Source organism: Stomoxys calcitrans, chromosome 5, assembly GCF_963082655.1.
Source record: "Stomoxys calcitrans chromosome 5, idStoCalc2.1, whole genome shotgun sequence".
In the NCBI taxonomy this organism is placed as follows: Eukaryota; Metazoa; Arthropoda; class Insecta; order Diptera; family Muscidae; genus Stomoxys; species Stomoxys calcitrans.
This window is the reverse complement of record NC_081556.1, coordinates 38,740,588-38,753,076: the sequence shown is the minus strand read 5'-3', so window position 1 is coordinate 38,753,076 and position 12,489 is coordinate 38,740,588. Positions and strand designations below refer to the sequence as shown.

The 12,489-nt window shown below is 37.9% G+C and overlaps 1 protein-coding gene and 1 long non-coding RNA gene across 4 annotated transcripts in view; one reads left to right on the top strand and one right to left on the bottom strand.

Moving 5' to 3' along the window:
• Positions 1 to 601, top strand: part of LOC131997814 (uncharacterized) — a 40,898-nt gene extending 40,297 nt beyond the window's left edge. The window contains exon 3 of the long non-coding RNA XR_009398436.1: positions 513 to 601. This is a non-coding gene — a long non-coding RNA (uncharacterized LOC131997814). The remainder of the gene's footprint in view (positions 1 to 512) is intronic.
• Positions 1 to 12,489, bottom strand: part of LOC106082401 (calpain-A) — a 63,840-nt gene that overhangs the window by 17,537 nt on the left and 33,814 nt on the right. For all 3 annotated transcript variants that reach the window (XM_013244882.2, XM_059369483.1, XM_059369482.1), the window contains 2 exons: positions 974 to 1,153; positions 583 to 905 (listed from right to left, as the gene is read on the bottom strand). In XM_013244882.2, coding sequence (XP_013100336.1) covers positions 583 to 905; positions 974 to 1,153 — 503 coding nt within the window. The remainder of the gene's footprint in view (positions 1 to 582; positions 906 to 973; positions 1,154 to 12,489) is intronic.

Sequence of the window (12,489 nt, the reverse complement as noted above, 5' to 3'; positions counted from 1 at the left end):
GGCCTGATACAGCTGCCATATAAACCCTATTTTACTTCTTTAGTCCCTAAAGGATTCATTTCTTAGTAGAATTGGCTGAAATTTCCCACAGTGGCTTCTACTATGGTCTCTAATATTCAATTCGATTATGGTAGATTTTTTTATCCTTTGTTGGCCTAAAAAGAGATACCGGGAAAATAACTCAACAAATGCGATCCATGGTGGAGGGTATATAAAATTCGGCCCGGATGAACTTAGCACGCTTTTACTTGTTTTATGTTGACCCAAAAATCAAAATTTTTTTTATAATTTTTCTCCAAAAACCTAATTTTGATCAATTCACAGTTATCGAAAAACTTAATAATGATCAATTTCTCCGATATCGATAATGAAATATTGAACATTTTCCCTAAACCTAATTTTGATCAATTCACAGTTATCGAAAAACTTAATAATGATCAATTTCTCCGATATCGATAATGAAATATTGAACATTTTCTACGAAATCCAATTTTAGCTCCTCCCTTTTTTAGGCCGCCTAAGAACGAACTTCATTTCTTATTGTCAAAGTCATGTGGATCCCTCTACGATTTTTTCTCTTACTTGGCATAAGCTTTTTCCAATAAGGCACTCCAGAATTCATTTCTTTCGGCTGAATGCATATACATCAGTTCACCATTGTGTGTGGGAAGACGATCATCGATAACAACATCTATCCAGTTGCCATATTGCCAGAACTGGAAATGGAAAACTCCAGCATAGTTTTCCTCAAAACTTTGATCGGGTGGCACAACGCGGAAAAAGAGACTCGCATCTTGTGTGAGATTCGCAGCGGCAGCTAAAAGCCAACAATCGCCCAATTCACCTTGCTGAACATCGAAACGGGAATAACCCTCCACAAAGAATTGAGGATCATCACAGATTTCCTGAAAAATTAAAAAAAACGTATGTTACAAAATTTGTTGTTTCCTTGGATTGGGTAAAGTTAACTTACGTGAGGTCTCAGCCAGTTGATGTAACGATCAGGACGTCTGGAAAACATTAGAGATTCATTGCTTGCTGGAAACAGGGGATCTTCAAACAGCGATCCACTAGCTAAACATTGTTGTCTTATAACATCGAAATTCTGTGTGTCTTGGCGAGGTCTATAGTGTCCAGCTTGTGTTTCGCCAAGCTTTTAGGAAATATTTAACAATAGAGAATTGTTAGTGTGTTAAACGATAACTTTGCAGGGACAGGGTAAATTAACATTCCAACAAAAATTAACAAAAAGAGTAAACAAATTATGTATGAAAGCAAACAATTAAAGCAATAGCAATTATTATATTTTACAAAAATACAGAAAAGTTAAAAAAATATAGCACAAACATAGAAGATATTACTGGAATAAGTTAAAAAATTTGTTACATAAGGAAATCTCAAAGGAATCTACCTTGAAAAGATTATTTAAAATTAATTTAAAAACTCAAAACGTATGTTGAAATTAATTCATGGATAGTTCCGTTTAATCTTTGATTTTAAATACTAACATGGTCATTTAATAATAAAAGATTCGAGTCTCCTCCGACTTCTTCAAGGAAACATCAGCCTAAACGAAAAAAAAAACAAATTTCCGTCCCTCAAACTTACTGAAGTCTTCAAATAGGTTTATTTGATAGTTCTGTAAAGGAAATCTGTCAAGTAAACCTTTTTGAAATCTTCCATAAAGGCCAAAACAGAATGAGTGCGTTGAGCTTTGGTTTTGAGCGTCGCATTGCAAAAATGCAACTCTGCACACGAATTCCACAAAAGCAACGCGGAAAAATTAAAAAATGTTCAACTTTGACGCTTGAAAGCGGTCGTCATTCTGTGTTGCCACACGTTTCATTTTCTTAATTCTTCTTAATTCGCTCATTCTGCTTGGGCCTTAAGTTTGGGAATACCTATGTTTACTATTATTTGCCTGTTAAGGCCCCTTCACACTGAAAGATGCGGAAATCTTAATAATCAACATATCGATAACTACCGATTGTGGTATGTGTCATTGCTAACGAAAGAGGAGAAGATAAAGAGAGAGAAGATTGTTTGGCATTTTTGTTTGGGATATGTCTAACACCTTACAGCTTTTGAACAAACGACAAAAAAAAGCAAGTGCAAAAAACAACGCAGTTTATGCCGCTTAACAAAACTTGATGTGATATTCCCCTACTTTTGCTCCATATGACACCCATCTGAGTGGTGATTATTTGCAAACAAAACACGATGTCCCTTGACCTAATTGAAAATCAAATCCACTAAACGATTACTAAAACGTTCGCCCATCTCTCACTCTATTGTATTTGTGCGTGTGTATTTAGCTAACTTTGTTTTTTGTTTGGCATGCGATACAAACAATTGTTTTGGCCAGATACTAAAAAAGGTTTTTGATTATCAAATTTTATTGACAGCTGTCCTCGGCCTTCACTGTCAAATCGTCTGCTCTTTCATTCTTCCTCTCTCGGCTAAGGCGCGGATCGTGCCACCGTCTTCTAGCCATACAATCACCAAGTTTGCCGCCATGATGATCCTGCTGCTTATCATATTACTTGCTTATTGAAATATACATACATATTTGGATGAACGTCTGTGCGATCCAGGTCGGCGATTATCGTGGCACAATACCAATGCGATTAAAGAAATTTACTCTGTTTTGATTATTAGGTTCTGGAGCCGTAAATACCTACTATGTTTTCTTTTAGTTCTATCCAGTGCAAGTCAGATTTTTTGGATAGAAGTGCAAAGTTGTCCGGATAGTTATCAATATCATGCGATAACAGATAATAATAACCGATTAATCGTGATTTTGAACTGTATGCATAAACCTCAAAAGAAATTTTTGTTGCCGTAAGAAATAGAGCTGGTAATTATTGTATGTTATCGATAACTTGCTGGCACAACTTTATGGGGACTTTACATGCCACATCATGATGCGCGGTCATTGTAAAAATATTAGTGAAAATACCAATCAAAACCATTTGATTTTTTCGATGATTGGCATCTATCGATTACCGTTTACACAGAAATGTGTAATCATTACACGACATATTGAATTGAAAAACGCCCGGTGTCCAAAAAGAAGCTAAAAAAAGAGAAGAAATGTATGGGACATCGATGTACCGTTTTTTGTCTGAAGCTCTATTCAACACGTACACACGATCAGTACTATCATGATGTACCCTATAAGAGCCCTATTACACTTAGCCTAAGTAAGAAAATAAAGGGTCATTTTTTAAGAGCTATAGAAAAGTTAAAAAAAACACATACAAATTATAAAAAAAACGGTTCATATAATTTAATATTTAAAGATTATTTCTTGCAAATGTTGACCGTGACTGCGCCTCAAATGGTCTGCTTTTGCTTAGTACAATTTTGGCATATTCTTCAAAATTTCTGCCGGTATGCTATGCTTCATTTCAATGCATTTTGAACAAAAAAAAGTTGAATATCATCTCACGATAGCGCTCACCATCTACAGTTACATTACAATTTGCAAGGTCTTTGAAGTACGGTCCAATGATGCCTCCAGCCCATAAACCGCATCAAACTGTGCCTTTTTCTGGATGCATTGAAAGCTCTTGCAAAGCTTTTGGCTAATCTTCACTCCAAAATCGACAATTTTGCTTATTTACGTACCCATTGAGCCAAAAATGAGCTTCGTCGCTGAATGGAAGAAGCGCGCGATGAACTTTCTTAACAGAACACGCATTTTGATAGTAAAATTTAATGCTCGTAATTTGCAAGCATTGTTCGTTTGTAAGACGATTCATGGTTAAATTATAGACTAAACTGAAGATATTTGACAGTGAAACAAAACACGAAACGTGCGTGAGCTGTTTAAACTAGTGTTGCCAAAAAGATAATAGCAAAAAAAATCACTCTTTAGATTAAAGCTTGGAGACCACTGTAGCGCAGAGGTTAGCAAGTCTGCCTATGACGCTGAACGCCTGGGTTCGAATCCTGGCGAAAACATTAGAAACAATTTTCAGCGATGGTTTTCCCCTTCTAATGCTGGCAACATTTGTGAGGTATCGCACTGCCGCACGCCGTTCGGACCCGGCTATAAAAAGGAGGCCGCTTATCATTGAGCTTAAACTTAAATCGGAGTGCACTCATTGATATGTGAGAAGTTTGCACCTGTTCCTAGTGGAATGTTCATGGGCAAAATTTGCATTTTACATTAAAGCTAAATGACCACAAAGGAACTTTTTTATCTCAGTACTGCATAATGATTATAAGCATATCTTATTATAAGCACGTCTTATCTATAATTTTACGGTACAACGCTGTACCGCATAGCTATGTAACACATACTATAAATGCAAATATCCTGGAATAAAAATTACAATTTGTCGACACATATACAACAAATAAAATTGATTAAAATCATCATCATTTAAAAGTGCAAAATTATTTGGAGTGCATTGAAACAAACATAAAGGAAACAAATTAAAGAGCATTAAATTCGACCGGGCCAAATCTTATATACCCTCCACCATTGGTCGTATTTGATAATTTTGAATGACATTTTCAAATATATAGGAGATATATCAAGTTATGGAACATTTTTGGCATAACTCGTGGAACTCAAAAAAAAAAAAAAAAAATAGCACGTTTAAAATTTCAGACAAATCCGATAAAAATTTGACCTTCTAGAAGCGCAAGTAGTCAAATTTGAATATCGGTTTATATGGCAGCTATATCAGGTTATGAACCGATTTGGATCGTATCACAGTTGTTAGAAGTCATGCAAAATTTCGGTCAAATCGAATTACGCCCTCTAGTGGCTCAAGAGGACAACATCCGAGATCGGTTTATGTGGCAGCTATATAAAAACATGGACCGATATGACCCATTTAAAATTCCAACAAAATTTCAATCGCCTAGCTTTTATTCTTTTGAAATTTAGGGTGCTTTCCACAGTCCACGGTCTATAATATATATATACAGGGTGAGCCAGAGAAACGTACCTATTGGAAAGTTCAAGAAAAACAAAAGTACTACAGTTATTGCATTAAAATTTTTTTTTTTGTTGGAGAATACAATATCCCATTTTTGTTTTGCATGCAGCCTTGAAAATGACATTGAGCAAAAGGCGAGCCCTATTGCCCATACACTGATTAAGTTGATTTTTTAAATTCGTGTCCACTCTTTGCAGCATATCAATCGTTATGTTGACAATAGCGTGGCAAATGTTGTTCTTGAGGTGTCATGTGGCCCGCGGTCGTTCGACAAAAACCAATGATTTCCAATTACCACATAAATTTCAAAGCGAGCCCGGAAGGCAATTTGCGTAGCAGCAAGCATCGACCATTAGAAAAGAAGTTCTCGACTGCGAAGGACCGCTGCTCTCTAGACCACAGCTTGATGGCAACTGACTGGAGGGAGAAACAAACTTGGGGACTTCCCCCTTCAGATGCGCCTCCTTTAGACCTCCTCCCCGCTCGGGAGTTTTTTCAAATATGTAAGATTCACCGGCGCATTCTGTAGTTGGGTCTCAGATCAATATTTGGATGTGTTGCAAACGGAATGACGAAATTAGTATACCCCCATCCTATGGTGGAGGGAATATAGTTGCCCCAACTTTCACTTTTTGTAGTTATCATCGATTAAGGTTTTTTTTATCGAAAGCTGAACAAGAAAGTTCGGAAATGAGTTTTCTTATCAAGTTATAATTTTGTACAAACAAAAGTATTTTTTTTAGATTTGTGTTCATATTTTAATGTTTTTTTTTATCGAATGTTTTGCAAACGACGATTAAACTGTGAATCTGTCCGGCCGTGCCGAACTTTGAATACCCACCACCATGGATAAATTAACCATCCTCTTTTATAACAACTCCACCACCACATCCAAAGTAATATGAAAATGGGGGCTGGTGTGGATCATATTTGATTCATGTCCCGGGAACTCTTACACAAGTTACAGTTTCAGCGAAATCGGGCAACAAATGGGCATTTTATGGGATTATGACCCTAAATTATAATATATATGTTATTGCGGTTATATCTAAATGTAATCTGACCTGGACCATATGCTGCTTGGATGACGGGAGGCTTAATACAAGTCACTGTGTGAAATTCCAGTAAAATCGGGTAATAAATGCAGCTTTTATGGGCTTAAAACCCATAATCGGCAGATCGATACAAATATAGTCCGATCTGAACCATATTCGAATGACGCGAGGCTTAAAACAACTCTCTCGCTGTGTCAAATTTCAGCGAAATCGGATAATAAATAAAGCTTAAATGGGCTTTAGACCCTTTATCGCCAGATCGGTCTATATGGCAGCTATATCTAAATATAGTCTAATCTGAACCATATTTGGGTCAGATGTCGCGAGGCTTAAAGTAACTCACTGTTTAACATTTCAACGAAATCGGATAATAATTGCGACTTTTATGGGCTTAAGACCCTCAAATTCAAGTTCAAATTTCAGCCAAATCGGATAATAATTGCTGCAGGGCTTCAAACCCTCAATCGGCAGATCGGTCTATATGACAGCTATATCTAAATATGGTCCGATCTTAACCATATTTGAATCGGTCGTCGGGAGGCTTTAACAACTCACTGTTTCTAATTTCATCGAAATGGGATAATGAATGCGCCCCCTACGGGCTTAAGACCCTTAACCGGCATATCTGTCTATATGGCGGCTACATGTAAAAATAATTCGATATGGGACATATTCGGTTTGAATATCGGGGTCCCTAGTTTACTTCTTGTTTCAAGTTTCAGCAAAATCGGATTAAAAATGCGGCTTTTACAGGCTTAAGACCCTAAATCGCCAGATGGGGTAGCTATATCAAAATGTAATCCGATTTGGCCCATTCGAGAACTTAACCTGAAGAAGAAGAAATACGACTCTGTGCAAAATTTCAGCTCAATGTCTCAATTTTTAAAGACCGTAGCGTGATTACAACTGACAGACACATGGACGGACAAACACACGGACATCGTTAAATCGTCTTAGAATTTTTCCGACGATCCGAAAGATATATACTTTGCAGGGTAGGAAACTTATATTTCGGCGTGTTGCAAACGGAATGGCTAAACGAATACACCCCCTATCCTATGGTGGTGGTGGGTATAAAAAAAAAACTAAAAGAAAGCCTAAATGAGTTATCCTAACAGTTCAATTTTCTTTTTATACCCTACACCGCTACTATCGTACAGGGTATTATAACTTAGTGCATTTTTGTTTTTTTGTAACACCCAGAAGGAAAAGAGATAGAGATAGAGTATACCTATCGACACAGAATCACTTTCTGATTCGATTTAGCTATGTCCGACTGTCTGTCTGTATGTCGGTCTGTCCATCTTAATTTGTACACAAAATTCAGGTCGCAATTTTCATCCGATCGTCTTTAAAATTGGTGCAGGCATGTTTTTCGGCCTAGAGACGAAGCCTATTGAAATTGGAAAAAATGGGTTCTGATTTGGATATAGCTCCCATATATATGTTCGTCCAATTTGCAGTAATAATGCAATAAAATGGTAATTTTTTAACCTATTCTCTCGGAATTTGGTAGAAAGGGTTTTCTATTGACTCTCGACATTACATTTCACAGAAATCGGTTCATATTTAGATATAGCTGTCATATATATATATCGCCCGATTTTAACTTCTAGAGTCACAGCAAGCGTATTTATTGACCAATCTTGCCAAAATTTCGCTCAACGCTTTCCTCGACCACTACCGCAATATCTGAGAAGTTTTCTCGAAATCGGTTCAGATTTAGATAAAGCTCCCATATATATGTTTGTCCGATTTTGAGAAAGTGTTCATTTGTTAACCGATTTACTCGAAATTTAGCAGCAAGGATTTTCTCTTGACTCTCGACATTACTGACGAATTTCATAGAAATCAGTTCAAATTTAGATATATCTGCCATATATGTTTATCACCCGATTTTCACTCCAAGTTCAACTGCAAACGCATTCATTAACCAATCTTGCCAAAATTTTGCACAACGCGTACCCTCCCCCTTACCCCTAAAGTACTACCCAAAAATAAAAGTGGACCGATCGGGACAATATGAGATTCAAATGAAAGGTAGTCAGGAGTAGAGTACGAATTTCATAATAAAAATTGGGTCCAAGTACCTGGGGGGCCGCCCCAGCCCCAAAACCCCTTAAAATAGGTTTATTTGACGATCATGACAATATGGGTATCAAATGAAAAATATGCGGGAGTTGATAACGAATCTGGCATACAAATTCATGTCGAAGGATAGGGGGTCACCCCACCCCCACAAAAACTCCCAAAATAGGCACATTAGCCAATCACTGATATATGGAACTCGGTTTGTTTGTTCCGTATAGACTGAAAAGCGGCAGAACCGATTTTCTCGAAATTTTCGCATGCTGTGTAGGTTGGTCTGGAAGGAAACATAGGCTATATAATTGTTCGGTATCGGAAGGGGAACGGACCCTCCCCCTTATGCCAAAAACACAACCCAAAATCAAAAGTGGACAAATTGGGGCAATATGGGTATCAAATGAAAGGTATTGGAGAGTAGAATAGGAATATGGTTTCAAAATTTGAGTCTAAACACCCATCGGGCCGCCCGAACCCCAAAACTCCCCCAAGCAGATATATTGGACGTTCATTTCAATATGGGGCTCAAATGAAAGGTATTCGGGAGTAGATTTCAAATCTGGCATACAAAATCAGATCGAAGTGTAAGGGGTCACGCCACCCTTCAAAAACGCCATTAGACCCATTTTTTAAAATTTTCTTAGATTATGTAAGTTTGTCGGGAAGGAAACATAGGCTAAATAATTTTTAGATATCGGGTGTAGGCGGACCCTCCTCCCCCTTACCCCAAAAACGCCACCCATATCCGAAAGTGGTCCGATGGGCACAATAAGGATATCAAATGAAAGGCATTGGAAACCAGAAAACGAACATGGTATTCAAATTTACGTCCAAGTATTCAGCGGCCCCCCCAACCCAAAACTTCTCTAAACAGATATATTCGAAGTTCATGTCAATGTGGGACTCAAATTAAAAGTATTACGCAGTAGATTACAAATATGGCATAAGACATTAGGTCTAAGTAATGGGAGGTCACCCACCCCCAAATACCCCCAAATGGGCATATTAGCCGATCGTGGCTATATGGGACTCAAATGAAAGGTATTAGGAAGAAGATTACAAATATGACATTAAAATTTGCGTTCAAGTCTAGGTGGCGCTTTTCTTCCTAAAGATGCGTCAAATGGATTATTTGACCCATTATGACAATATGGGACTCAAATAAAAGGTATTCAAGAGTAGAAAACGAAGTTTAGGTAACACTTTTCCTACTAAACATGCATCAAATGGGTTAGTTGACCCATTATGACAATATGAGACTCAAATGAAAGGTATTTGAGAGTACAAAACAAATTTGATATCCAATTTTGGAGCCAGGTGTTTTGGGGTACGCCCTAAAGCTCCCCCTAAATTGAACTTCATTTCCGTTGGGAATAAAGAACGAATTTTCAGTGCAAAGTGCAGGTGGCCGCCCCAGCCCCAAAACACCCTCTAAACGGCTCATATTTACCGGACATGGCAATATGGGGCTCAAATTAAAGGGATTTGGAAGTGCAGCACGAATTTGATATCCATATTTGAGTCGAAATGTCTGAGGTGCCATCCCTCCCCTAATGAGAACATTACCCAAGGAAGAACATTACCACCAGGAACCGGGAAGGGGCAAATTCTCACACATCAATGCGTGCTTTCCGATTCAAGTTTATACTCAATGATAAGGGACCTTTTTTTATAGCCGAGTTCGAACGGCGTCCGGCAGTGCGACACCTCTTTGGGGAAAATTTTTTAAATGAATATGTATGGCATTGTACCTCGCAGCAAATATCGCCAACATTAAGAGGGGATAAACACCGTTTTGTCCAATGTTTTTGTCAGGATTCGAACGCGTTCAGCGTCATGGCTACAATGGCACGAATTCGATATCCGCATTCAGAGCGAAGTGTCCCCACCCTAAAAAGATATAAGAGAGTTAAACAAGGCGCAGCGGAACAGGCCCGGCTTGGCTATTAGGAAATAAACGTTGGCATTGCTAAATTGCATATTTTTCCATATTTTCGAATTGAGTCGAATTCCTCTACAATACTTAATTTTAGGAGCTTATTGTTCAAAGAACAATATGAGTCACTGAACAAGAGGAATTTATACAATTATGGCATAAGAAGAATGTAACGCAAAATCATCAAAATATTTTTTGGCATAATTTTTGAGTTGTTACATGAAACTAATCTGAACCATCATTTCAAATGAACAGTGTCAAAGGAAGAATTATTAGTAATGTAGATATAATTAGCTTGATGAAGATTGCTCTCCACATTTGTATATTCCTTTTTTTCTTATCAAATAAAAACCATTTCACAATACTCCATTTTAGGAGCTTATTGTTCAAAGAAAGAAATATTCATCATTTGTCATACTTCATTATGAGTCATTGAACACGAGAAATTTGTAACAGTTTTAAAAACAAAAGACACATGCCAGGCGTATTTAATAAGGTGGCCGCATCAGCACAGCTGATGGAACTTGATATGTCAATTAATTTTTGAATTCACCTCTTAAAAATATATGTAAACTTCAGAACAATGCGTATTTATCAGGTGGCCGCATCAACTCAGCTGAGAGAATTTAATATCTCAACTAATTTTTGAATTCGCCGTAAAAAAAAATATTAACTTCAAAGTAAATATTTTATAAATTGTGTTTGCTGCTGTAACCTCAACCTCATTCACTATCAGTTTCACTCAGGGAACTTAGGATTCAAAAAGCGCAGGAGAACACTGATAAAATGTACATCAGTACAATGCCAGACATTAAAATGAAGAAGATTACGAGCCAACATGCAAGACAAAACGGCCAGACGGTCTGAAGAAGCTCCCTCCAACATGCCAGAATGGCGAAAGTACTATTGCAGGGAACTTAGGTCTATTGTTTAGCCCCCCAAAGATTCAAAAAGCGCAGAAGAACACTGATAAAATTTACGTTAGTACAATGCCAGTCACTAAAATAAAGAAGATTAGGAGTCAACATGCAATACAAAACGGCCAGACGGCCTGGAGAAGCTCCCTCCAATATGCAATTTAAAGCCATAGTAGTCAAGAATGGCGAAAAGACTATTGCACGAAGATTATTTAGGTTTTTATGTAGCCATAATCCTGCACCTACTCTCGCAATTTCAGTGCAGTCTCACAATAGATGATCAGCCGTCTATGACTCCTCATCCCCACAAATCAAGCTTAAGTCCCCACAAATCAAGCTTAAGTCATTGTAATGGCTTTTCAGGACATTCAGTAGTGAGAGCGGCGGCTCCATCACATCTAGGAGAGGTCCCCTGAACATACCAAGTTACCTAGTATTTTGGCAGCATACTATGTGCACTCTGAGCGGCCACACACCATGATGACAACTTCATCCTAGTAGCGAAAAAATTTTAACTGTCCTTTTCAAATGACTGGAAAATCCGACAGATATCCAAGAGACAAAATGGGGTACCCAACCTTTCCTTGTGGTGATTGAACTTTAATCACAATCTTCCTATTTGGCTCATTTGTTAGCATTCACTTGGTAGCTATCTATGGCTACAATAATCTTATGAAAACTACTTAAACCTGCAATCTTGGTGGTTTTATGGTTGTTGTTGTTTTTTTCGGATCGGTCCATAGGATCGATTGCCACGATAACAGGGTGGCCATTGGTTATTTAAAGGCGCCAATAAAACGCCTTGTCATATCATGCATCATAGGCGCTCAGTATTTTCGCAAGAGTGCCGCCTCTCACTGCGACTCACAGATAAAACTGTCATTCAGATACTAAGCTCTTTCTCCTAAAAGGGACAAGTTTCCTACCCCTTCTAGATCGGGCAAATATTAATTTGTCATAGAGGTATTTAGGTGTTTGCTTCCAAATGATGTAAGAATAGTAGAGAAATAGTTTTAAGTACAATAGATTGACCAAGCTACAGTAGTAGGGAAGTAGCCAAGCGAGAAACATGTTGAGTCCTTCTTACCATAGACATACCTAATAATGCTGTTGATTTTTTTGCCAATTTTTTGCCCATGAACATTCCTTTAAGGAGCAGGGGCGAACTTCTCACATATCAATGAGTGCAGTCTAATTCAAGTTTTAAGCTCAATGATAAGGGACCTCCTTTTTATAGCCGAGTCCGAACGGGTTACAAAAACCGTCCTAAAGCTCTAGTCACAATATTCAAATTGGAGCCCTTTGCTATTGGTACACTAATTATCCTACCCATCAACATCGTATGAACTCAATTCAGGAGGAATCCACATTTCCACCACAGAGAGTCATGCATTTGACACATGCGATGTGTGGTCCCTGGTTATAATAGAGACATATGCCTATGATGTTGGAATCAATCCCAGCCCCATTGCAATGGAGTTAGAACTACCCTGGTCTACCGGGGAGGGTTAAATGCATTCTTGGTAGCTAGTTTACCGCTA